This window comes from Loxodonta africana, chromosome 2, assembly GCF_030014295.1.
Source record: "Loxodonta africana isolate mLoxAfr1 chromosome 2, mLoxAfr1.hap2, whole genome shotgun sequence".
NCBI lineage: Eukaryota > Metazoa > Chordata > Mammalia > Proboscidea > Elephantidae > Loxodonta > Loxodonta africana.
In genome coordinates, this window is record NC_087343.1 from 121,997,112 (window position 1) to 122,009,737 (window position 12,626).

Here is a 12,626-nt window from a genome sequence, read left to right on the forward strand (position 1 = left end):
GACTCAATGGCAATAAGTTTGGTTTTTTTCTTTATGGTCATACAACTATGACTGGCCAATTTTTTTTTTTTTTAAAGCCTTGAAGAGGCTTTACTGATTGCTCAATCTGTTTCAAAGCAGGCTTGGGGATTTTTTCGTTTTAGCCTTTGGGATAAATTGGGAGGAAAACATTATTTGAAAATTTTACTTTAAGTATAGATATGCAAATAAACGTGAGAACCTACATTTGTATGTGTGGTAAAATACTTTGTGTATTCTGAAAAGTTTATAGTTTTTTTTTTTTAACATGGTGAAAATGTACACAACAAAACATGTACCAATTCAACAATTTCTACATGCGTAATTCAGTAACACTGAAAACATTCTTCAGGCAGTGCAGCCATTCTCACTGTCCATTTAAAAATTATTTCATTAACATAAAGTCACTGCCCCCTAAGCAGAAATTCCCCCTTTACCCCTCCTCCTTAATTATTTTTGATTTCTGTGTATTTGCTCATTTCATACAAGTGAGATCATACAGTATCTGCCCTTTTGTGATTGACTAATTTCTCTCGGCATAACGTTTTCAAGGTTCATCCATGTTGTGGCATGTGTTAAAACTTCACTGCTCTTTATGGTTGAGTAATATTGTATGTATATACTACATTTTATTTATCCATTCATCTGTTGATGGACATTTTGGTTGTTTCCCCCATTTGGCTATTGTGGAAAGTGCTGCAATGAACATTGGTGTACATGTGTCTGTTCGTGTTGCTGCTTTCAGGTCTCTTGGGTGTATACCTAAGAGTGGAATAGCAGGGCCATATGGTAGTTCTGTGTTCAGCTTTTTGAGGAACCACCAGACTCTCCACAGTGGCCAGACCATTTTACATTCCCACCAGCGATGGATGGCGATTTCTTTTTTTCTACGATCTCGCCAACACTTATTGTTTTACTTTATATTTTTAAAATCACTAACAGAATATTTTACACACCTGAAAGTAATCTTTAGCTTTTGTGTGGTAGCTTCCTGAACATAACGTGTATTCTCTTTTTGCTGGAGTCTGGTGGTAGACTAACGTGATACCTAAATGCCAGTACCGTGATATACTTCATAGCCCATACCTATTAGTTTCACAGTGAGACTAGGGCTTAATGTATGTATCCATTGTCATATTTGTAATACATATAAATAATATACTCTCTTTTCTTACTTTCCCATACAGATAAAGAACTTAAATGTCAAAAAAAAAACTTTAAAACTTTCAGTAGAAAGCATACATTAATATCTTTCTTGTATTGGGGTAGGAAAGGATTCCTTAAACAAGACAAAAACACTAATTATAAAAGAAAAGATAGCCTAACTTGATTATATTAAAAATAAGAGTTTATCTTCATCAAGTACCTTAAGAAAGTGAAAAGGTCTGGTTACAAATTGGGAGGAGATATTTACCACCATATAACTAACCAAGAATTAGAAACAAGAATATATAAAGAATTCCCCCAAATTTATTCCATTTTAAATTTAGTATTAACCTAAGAGACTTACATGGAGTTATTTTTAAATGTTAGGCAGTTATCTATATGCTTGTTTCTAGAAAAACTATGAGAAATACTACTTCAGTTTATATGAATCCATGTTTTTTTATGTGACTATATGAAATACTGTATACAGAGGTTAGTTTTTCTGTTAATGGGTTTGCTTTTAGAAATCCTTAAGGAACAAAATGAGAGTAGATATGAAAATTCTTATACTGTACGAATATAAGTAACTGTGTTCAAGACAATTTAACCTATATCCTAGAAAAGCGATTAACTTGAGCCTTTTCTTAGCCATTTTGTTCAGATGTGTGCTAATGCCGTAATTTTTATGTTATTTTATAGTATTGTATCTTTCATTTCTGGTAGTAAATATTCTAAGAAAATCTTATTTCATATTTTAAGAAATGACAAGCATTCATTTATTTTGGAAGTGGCCATATGAAGTTAAAGAAATACTGTAAATAAGGTAAAAAGGCAAACAGTGGAAATATTTGTAGCATATGTAACAAGGAGTTGATACCCTAATTATACAAGGAGCACCTACAAATCAATTGAAAGCAAGACAACCAAATAGCAAAACAGAAGATGTGAATACTGCTCTCATCACAAAATAAGAGCAAATGGTTAATAAACAATTGTGAAAAGATGCTTAAGTTAATATATAAATATAATACCATTCTAATCATAATCTTAATTTTTTTTAGAGCTTGGAAAAATGACTTTAAAGTTTGTATTGAAGAATAAATATTGCCATAATTTCCAAAAATATTTAGAAAAAAAGCATAATGGGTGGGGATTTATCTTCCATTTGTCAGAGTTTACTGGGAAGATGTTAAAATAATAATATGAAAGTGGCAGGAATAAAACCAAACAAAATCCATTGCTGTTGAGTCCGTTCTGACTCACAACCACCCTGAAGGACAGAGTAGAGCTGCCCCATAGGGTTTCCAAGGCTATAATCTTTACGGAACCAATCTGCCACACTCTTTCCCATGGAGTGGCTGGTGGGTTCTAACCACAGACCTATTGGTTGGCAACTGAGTGGTTTAGCCAGTGTGCCACCAGGGCTCCTTGTGGCAGGAATAGACATGCAAATGGAACAGACTAATTATGTTGTTATGTAATTATAAGTGTTATTTATGATATAACTATATCTGTAGTTAAATACAGGTAGCAGTCTGCATATATCTGTATGGTTATATACTTAATATATAGTTATAATACTTGTAATAGAAAAGCTACATTAGAAATTTTGGGGAAAAAGGTAAATTATTTAATAAGTGATATAGGTATAACTATGGGACAGTTCTCTGTCATATGGGGTTGCTGTGACTTGAAATTGACTTAACAGCACCCAACACCAATAACAATCTACTTGGAAGAAGAGAAATTAATTAGACCCTTACCTTGCATATTTATATAAGAAAAATTCCAGATAGATACTAAAATTATTTGAAGTAAATGTGGGACAATCAAGGCTTCTTAAGTAAGAGTGGAAACTCAAAAGCCATACAGAAAAAAAAAAGTTAGAATTCATTTCATAGATTCATTAATTCATAGAATTTATTCAATAAATATTAAGGAATAATTAAACAATTTAGGGAAACTGAGAATCCTTCTTGCTCATCCCTGTGTGAGATTGTTAGTCTCAAGAAGTTACCTCTGTTAACAGTTCGGAATGTGTGTATTTACTACTTTATTCAGCAAGTATTTGGGCACCTACTATAGTGATTCCTACCCTCCTGTACGCATGGGAAGCAGAGGTTGGAAGAATGTAGATCAAGTTGTTAATGGAGCTTACTTCTCGGGAGTGGGGATTGGTGGATTGATTCTGTATTACTCTAGCATTTTACAGTTATATAGATGGCTTCTAATGTAGTTTATTAGTAGTGTAGTTCCTTAGTTATGGAAATTTAGGTTGTTTATAATTTTTCATTGTTACAAATAACTCAGATAAACATACTTGTTTGTGTCTTATACACATGTGGAAGAGTTTCTCTAGGTCAAGAGTTAGCAGTCTTTTTCTTAAAGGGCCATATAATAAGTATTTTAGGCTTTGTAGGCCATATGGTGTTTTTTTGTTTGTTTTTAGGCCATATGGTGTATTGTCACAACTACTCAACCCTACTTTGTAGTGACAAAGCAGCCATAGGCAATATGTAAACGAATGGGCATTGCTGTGTTCCAATAAAATTTAATTTACAAAAACAGATGGCCAGCAGGGCCTAGTTTGCTAACCTCTGCTTTAGGGTATATTCCTAAAAGTGTAATCGCTGACCATAAGGTATGAATGTTTTGAAAGTGTTTGCCAAATTGCTTTCAAAGTGATCTGTTGGTTTACATTTCTACTCATAAAAAAAAAACAATTGCCGTCGAGTCAGTTCTGACTCATATTGACCCTGTCAGACAGAGGAAAACTGTCCCATAGGTTTTCCAAGGAGCAGGCCTTGGATTTGAACTGCCGACCTTTTGGTTAGCAGCCGAGCTCTTAACCACTAAGCCACCAGGGTAGTGCATGAGAATTCCTGTTTCTGCGTGTCTTCTCCCGCATTTACGTGGTCAGACTTAATACAATAACGATCACTGGGCAATGAAATATTATTTTATCATTTTAGTTTATACTTCCTTGAATATTACTGAAGTTGAATATCTTTTCATATATGTATTAGATTTTTGGATTTTCTGTTACTTGTTTGTATCCATTGCCTATTTTCTGTTGTGTTAAATGTCTTATTATGTATTTGAGAGATGTTTTAATATCCTCTTGATATCAATCCTTTGTAGATAATATATATCATGACCCCTCCCTAATGTGTTACCTATTTTAGTTTCGCATTAGTCAGGTTTGTGCTTTCTGTGACCTGTTTAAATACATATTTCCTATCCTAAAGTCATAAAGTTATCTTCCTATTACTTCTAATAGTTTTAAAATTTTACATTTACAGTTAGGTCCTTAATTCATCTCAAATTTGCTATAATGCATGTTGTGAAAGTAGGGATCTATATATGTGTGTATATGCACACACATATACACGCAAACACATGCGCACATACGCACACGTATACATACAAACACATGCACACATAAACACATATATATGCATATGTACATACATAGACTCTATAGAACACAATAGAACTGCCCCATAGGGTCCCCAAGGAGTAGCTGGTGGGTTTGAACTATCAACATTTTGGTTAGCAGCCGAGCTCTTAACCACTGCACCACCAGGGCTCCAAATACACACACACACACACACACACATATATAAATATATATGCATATATAATTGTATGTATGCATGTATATATAATTATGTATGTGTATATACACACATACACATAAACGTAATATACATACAGATACACATATACATTGGTAACTAAATTTCCCGTTGTCATTTGTTGAATATTTCTGGGCTCTAATCCATTTAGTCTGCACTTACACGGATACAGCGCTTGTTTTATATGCTGTAGTTTTATATATTTTGGTACCTGAATGGGTGAGTCTTTATCCTTATTTTTCTTTTTAAAAATGTGGTTATATTCTGGACTCATTATTATTATTCCCTTTGAAATTTACTATTAGCTTGTCTAACTCCAAGAAAATCCTCAGAGGCTTTTTGATTTGAATTACATTGGATTTATAAATTAATTTGAGAATAATTTTTACCTTTATAATATTGAGCTTACCTTTACAATATTGAGCCTTCTTGGTTGAAAGGTTGGGCTCTGGAGCCAGACTTCTGGATTTGGATTCAGACCTGCCACTAACCAGTGCTGTGATCTTGGGCAAACTCACTCTCTTCAGTTTTCTCATTGATAAAATATAGATAATGATAACCTATAAAATGCAAAGATAAATGAGTTATCAAATGTTAAGACCTGGCATATAGTAAACAGTAACTATTAGGTATTGTTATTCATTTTATATCTCTTCATTCATTTAGGTCTTATTTCATACCCTCCAATAAAATTCTGTAACATTCTCTATAAAAGTCTTTTCCAGTTTTTTAGATTTATTCCTGGATATATTACAGTTTTTGTGACTATTGTAAATGGGATTATCTTTAATTACGTTTAGTAAATATTCAAAAATCTTCCCAAACTTTTTTGTTTGCTTGTCCCAGTAGTTTATAAATTCTCTTGAATCTTTTATATTAACTGTCATGTTTTTTTGCAAATAATGACAGTTTTGTTTATTTTTTGCTAGTCCTTATAACCTTCTTTTTTTTTCTTTTGTTAGATTGGGTAAGAACTCTTACTACATCTTTGAATGGAAGTAGTGATAGTGGTCTTCTTTGTCTTTTCTTGACTTTAAAGGAAATGCTTCGAAAATTTTATCATTAATATGTTGTTTATTCAAGGTTTTTTTTAATAGACACCCTTTATCAAGTTAAGGAACTTACCTTCTGTTTCCGGTGTGTTGAAAGTGATTCTGAATCTGTATTGAGCTGTATTATTATTACAGTCTTTTAAAACCACTTTTTCAAAAGTCACACCAACTCCTCACTCCTAAACAGTATTATATTTGTTGTTAACGTAGTTTTGTAAATATTCGAGATTGTCATATAGAAGAAGGAAAGAAGCACTACTGGCTTTTTTCATCTTCATATGGGGAAACAGAAGCGCAATGGTTGTCATGTCAGAAATTATCCATCTTCATTGTACTTTAAGACACTAGACTTGACTTCAGGATTTAGTGACATATAATACAGAGATGTAGTATTGTAGAGAGGAATATTAGATATAATTTCCTATTATTATCCTTCAAATATTAAAATTTTTGATTTAGGGCTTTTTTGGGGACAGGGAGCTAATTATATATAACGGGGAAAGCAATAAAATATTAGGAAATCAGTAATTATGTGTAGTTTGCTCGTTTCTCTAAGGCGAGGAAATACCATTTGGTTATAAAAGTGATCGCTCATGTTTACAGTATCTTTAGAAATCTGCCAAAAGTACAGGCAGTTCTCCTTCAGCCTGTTTTCACGGAGTGAATTGGACATGCTAAGATTTTTTAAATAGAGAATATTATTTACCTTAACTTCAGAACTTTTAAGAATCATGATGAAGAATCAGCTTAGTTGTAGTGTTGGAAAGGGAGGAAGGAAGATTTTCTTTGGTGAACACAACTCTTTTGCTTGAGATTTTCTATAGTTTGTTTATCACAACACTGAATAATAGCAGCAATAAGCATTTTTACCGTGTTGATAAGAGAAACACAAGGGCATTGTATTTAAGCAACATTAGATGTGATCAGAGGGTAAGTTTTTCGTGTATGTTTTATAACTATATATGATTAATCTCTTGGGGGATAGTACATGTTCAGAAATCTCTAGCTTCTAACACTTTTTGTTTCCAAATGAAACAATTACTTTTGTAGTATAGTTTTTGATCCTGCAATATAGGATGCCAACTATGGAATTATTGCAAAAAATTGTGCAACATTGGCAGTACTCATGTTTTGAAACCTATGTATTTGACCTGTCTTAAAGCTAATATTTAAGAATAATTTTAATTTACAAGGTCTTTATACTTAAGTGATTTGTTTTTTCCCATTTCTACTGGTATTTATATAAATTAAAGGAAATCTAGCTTTTTTTTTTAACCTTTTTTCTGCATCATTTCAGTTTCACATTATTTAATCTCTAAATTATTTGTGGTTTCAGGGTAGTGGGAAAGCAAAAGCTTTACAATCATTGTGATCCTAGTGTTAGAAATTTTTTAAAAAATGTTTAGCTGCAGTAGGCATTTAGAAAGGCCAGATCTGAAAAATACTAGTGACTTATAATAGGAGTAACTTTGGGGAGGATTATTCCTACTGTTTAAACTCTGATGCTTGTTGAAACAAGCCAGATGCTCTTTCCTTCTACAGGTATAGCATGTTTTACATAAATCGTTAAGCTACATTTTGTTTTAATATAAAAATTTAATTTCAGGTGTAATTCTTCTCTTTGTGGAAGTATTTTTTGAGAATAAATTTTTAAATACCAATTTTAGCACTAAATGTATCATACAATTTGATATATGACTTGTATTTGTACAGTTTTCCTAAACAGGCCTAGAGATCTATGGCATAAAGTAAGATAGTCTTAATTTTTAAAAACCGAACTGACCCTGATTTGTCACCAGCGTATGAATATACATAGGAATCTACCTGCTTACTTAGAATGCTTTAACATAACTGTGAGCTATTAAATAGCAGCCATAGTATGATTACTTACACTGATGTTTTAATTTGTTCATTTATTTTATTTTAGCGAAGAGTAACCAGGATTCAACAAATAGAGAAGGACATACTTCGTATACGACAGCTTTTGCAGTCCCAAGCAACAGAAGCAGAGGTTAGCAAATTGTCTTGTTTATAAGTATATACATTTTCTAAGAAAAGAAAATAAATATAATTAATGTGGCATCACTGAAATATATCTGTTCTAAAGAATTGAGACAGTTTATAATTTTTTTTTTTTTAATGAATAAAATAAATTGCAAAAACCTTGACCACATTTATTTTCTCTATGACTTTTAGGCAGAACTTCAAACTGGTTCACAGTGTTCCAGTAATTGCTGTCATAAATAAGGGCTATGTATGCATTGCATAGCAACCAAATCTGTTGCCCATCGAATTTTGTATAGGAAACCAAACAGCTGTGTCCCACTCAAAGATGGCGGCAGACTGCACTGCTTTGAATGTGTGTTGATCTCCACAGTCCTGCCAATAATCCAATCTCCTGCATCAGGCTCCTGAAATTTTTCAGAAGGAGAGACTTTGGCGGGACTTTTGGAGAGCGACGTTATTGGCAGGACTGTGGAGAACGACACACATTCAAAGCGGCATGGTCAGCCTCCATCTTTGAGCAGGGCACAGCTGTTTCTACTCGGGTCAGAATTCTATGGGCAACAGCTCCTGTTTACAACAGCAATTAGTGAACCAGTTTGAAGCGCTGCTTTTAGGCAGTTAAAATTTGTGGACCCATAAATATAGATATCTTTCTTCGGCTGTTAATGTTTTATTTACATATAATTAGATAACTAACTTAATTTGTCTATTACCAACCAGTAAGTAAGCTTTTTCTTTGTATATAATCCATAATAAGAATTGATCATTCACATTTGCCTTATTCCACAAACCTCATTAAAAGAACAGTAAAGGGATAAAATCAAAAAGGCACAAAGAAACTGGGAAAGGTGACAACAAGAAAATTTGGCGTGCTGAAGAGCCAGTAAACAAATGGTAACTGTTCAGGTATATCGTAGAGAGCTAACCCTAAAGTCATGAAGCAGCCCATTTTACACTATGGAGCCCTAAAAGGTCCTGGAGTTGGCTACGTTAGGTACCTCTAGAAGTGAGGATAAAAAAGGATTAAAGGCCGGAGCATTGATTGAATACCTATTTAGAAGCAGATGGATCCTCCAGAGCCTTTCCACAACTCTGCGGAGCCGGGTGACTACTCCTTTCTAATCCCTACAAAAGATGAGAGGTTTTTTTTTTTGAAAGAATTAAAAAAAAAGGGGGGGGGGTCTTTGAATAGGGGTAAGCCTAGTATAATTAAAAGTGGGCATACATACTAAAAAATGAATTTAATAAAAATTTGTTTGCTGAATACTAAAACTCCCACTGGCATTCAGGCTTACAGTCTCTAGGCAAGATTCCAGAGGCACCTTTTCTAAGAAATATGACTAGCCCAAGAAAAGGGACCCACAGTTATTCACATTGGAGGGTCCCCCAAAAAAACAGCCTAGCAGATCACCCTACAGGGTAACTGTAGTTACCCTATATTCTACTTTTCCTTCAGAAATAGAGCTTCACTTAGCTTTTCATGGTTAGCCCACTCTTAAGTATAGGTGATAAGCTAAGGTTCACCAGACATATGAGGAGGGTTTCTGAAAAGAAAGATTTAGTGGAAATAGATAACTATGTAGGAAGAAGAAAACATAAAAAAAAATAAAATTAGCGTTAATATTCTCAGGTAAGAAAATATAATGCTTCCATAAAGCTAAAAAAAGGATGGTATACAAAAGGAACATTCAGAGAATTAAAAAGGGTTCTGAGGAATTAAAAACTTGATAAACCTTTGCTGTCTAGTCAATTCTGACTCGAACTTGATAGCAGAGATTAAAAATTTGGCAGAAACAGGAGAAAAGTCTCCTAGAAAGTAGAACAAAAAGAAAATGAGTTGATAAATAGAAAAGAAAAGAAAAGATAAAGTCAGAAAATTATTCTAGGAGGGTTCGACATCCAAATAAAAGGAATTCTAGAAAGAGAATGGAGAAACCAGGGAGGAAATCATCATAGAAATAAACGAAAATTTCCCATAACCAAGGAGCATAATTTTTCAAATAAAACAGTCTCTCCGATACCCAGCACCACACATGAAAACGGTTCCACACCAAAATAAATCATGATGAAATTTCAGATCATTAGGAAGAAAGAGAAGGTCCTAGAACTAGAAGCGGGGGAGGGGAACAAATTTCACACAAAGGAACAGGAGTACAAATGGGTTTATATTTATTTATAAGCAGCAACACTAGAAGCTGAGAAGTAAGGGGAGCAATTTCTTAAAACTTCTGCAAGAAAATTATTTCCAATCTAAAAATTTACCTCTAGCAAACTATGTATAAAATTTTAGGTAGAATAAGAACATTTTCAGACAGGCAAGAGTATGTGTTCTTCTGTCTTCAAAAATAATGTATTTCTCATGAACTCTTCTGGAGGCTTTAGAGGATATACTCAAACCAAATGAAAATGTAAAGCAAAAAAAATGAAGATTTGGGATTCAGGAAACAGGAGAGACAATACAAGAGAAAGAATTCTCAGAATGAAAGGACAGAAGAGCCTGCGATAAATGATATAGGACAGATGGAGAAGATTCCAGGAGAAAAGAGTTGAGGGCAATGAAATTAGTAGAATTAGTAGAATGTATTTGAATCTATTAAAAGGAAGGAAAATTTACACAGTGAGGGAGAACTAGAGATTAGATAGTCATAAGTAAGCAAAAAAATAAAACAAGATAGCCTAATGGACAACAAAAAATTGTAAAGGGAAAATAATCATAGTATTATCACTTGTCAGCTATGATTAGAATACTTATAATAATATAAATAGTGAAAAATGTAACAATAAATTTAGAATGAAAATTGAGAGAATAGAAAGAATGGGAACAACAGCAGCATAGTCCTACTTTCTAAATATAACTCTTAAAAACATGAAGTATTTATTGATATTAAATGTTTATGATATACAAAATACTGTGCATGCTTTGATCCCATTTTGTAAAACTTCACACGTATAAAAAACATACTTGCATGTATCAAAACTTCATTGCTCTTTATGGCTGAACAATAGTCCGTGGTAGGTATTACCACATTTTGTTTATCTGTTCATCTGTTGGTGGATACTTGGGCTGTTTCCACCTTCTGGCTGTTGTGGATAGTGCTGCAGTTAATGTTCACACAGAAGTGTGGTTTAGTCCCTGCTTTCAGTTTTTGGAAATATATACCCGGGAATGGAATTGTGGTTATTTTATGTTTTAATTTTTGAAGAACCACCAAACGGTTTTTCACAGCTCTTGCACCATTTTATATTCCCACCAGCAATGGAAAAGAGTTCTAATGTCTCTGCATCATCACCAAAATGTATTATCTTTCTGTCTTTTTTATAATAATCTTCCTAGAGAGTGTGAAGCAGCATCTAATTGTGGTTTTGATTTGCATTTCCCTAATGACTAATGAGAAGCCCTGGTAGCACAGTGGTTAAGAGCTACGGCTGCTAACCAAAAGGTCAGCAGGTCGAATCCACCAGCCACTCCTTGGAAACCCCATGGGGCAGTTCTACTCTGTGCTGGAGGGTCACTATGAGTCGAAATCAAGTCAATGACAATGGGTTTTTTGACTTAATGATTAGTGATGGTCTACCATTCACCCCTAATGCACTCCAACCTAGCATCTGTTCTCATAGTTTCACTAAATGGATCATCAGTGCATTCCATACTATTATTTAAGTGGGCATTTTCAATCTTTATCTTAACATTTTCCACATTATTGACCACTCCTCTTGCTTGAAATAGTCTTTTTTTTTGGCATCTGTAACATAATAGTTCCTTGGTTTCTTCCTATCCCTCCAATCTTTATAGATTCATCCTTATCTGGACATTATTTACAGGCATACCTTGTTTTATTATGCTTTACTTTATTGTGGTTTGCAGGTAATTGCTTTTTTTTTTTTTTCTTAAACAAATTGAAGGTTTGTGACAACCCAGTGTTGAGCAAGTCCATTGGTGCCATTTTTCCAAGAGCATGTGGAAAAATGGACAATGGGGCTTTTTTTGTTTATTTTACTCTACATCCCCACATAGATGTCTCAAAAGCAAAAAAAAAAAAACCAATGCCGTCGAGTCAATTCCAACGCATAGCAACCCTACAGGACAGAGTAGAACTGCCCCATAGAGTTTCCAAGGAGTGCCTGGCGGATTTGAACTGCTGACCCTTTGGTTAGCCGCTGCGCCACCAGGGTTTCCAGATGTCTCAAAGGCATGTTAAATCCAATATATCTAAAACAAAATTAATGATCTCCAAAGTCCTCCTTACCACTCACCCTTAAAAAAAAAAAGCCTCATCCTCCTTCAATATTACCTGTCTCTATGAAATGACACCCTTAATATTCAGTTGTGTGAGCTAAAGAACATAGGAGTAATTCTTGATTCTGGTCTTCTTCATTCATCCCCCACCCACCCCCACCCCAGGTATCCAATCTGTCACCAACCCCTGTCAGATTTACCTCTGTGTCTTTTATCTCCATCACTGCTTCCCTACTACTAAGTATTGTCATCTCAAACTTGTATTAATTCCTTAGCCTCCTACCTAGTCTTCCCTACTTAGGCGATTTAAAATTTAACTTTAAAAAAATGAATTTACATATAGTGGAGCCCTGGTGGCACAGTGGTTAAGCATTCGGCTGCTAACCAAAAGGTCAGCAGGTCAAATCTACCAGGCGCTCCTTGGAAACCCTATGGGGCAGTTCTACTCTGTCCTATAGGAGTTTGGTTTTTTGGCTAATATACTAGAAATTCTGGTGGCGTAGTGGTTAAGTGCCATGGGTGCCAACC

The 12,626-nt window shown here is 34.1% G+C and overlaps 1 protein-coding gene across 9 annotated transcripts in view; it reads left to right on the forward strand.

Annotated features, from left to right (window-relative positions):
* The window catches only part of APC (APC regulator of WNT signaling pathway), a 159,397-nt gene that overhangs the window by 92,605 nt on the left and 54,166 nt on the right, over positions 1 to 12,626 (forward strand). For all 9 annotated transcript variants that reach the window (XM_064274955.1, XM_064274965.1, XM_064274974.1 and 6 more), the window contains one exon: positions 7,782 to 7,865. In XM_064274955.1, coding sequence (XP_064131025.1) covers positions 7,782 to 7,865 — 84 coding nt within the window. The remainder of the gene's footprint in view (positions 1 to 7,781; positions 7,866 to 12,626) is intronic.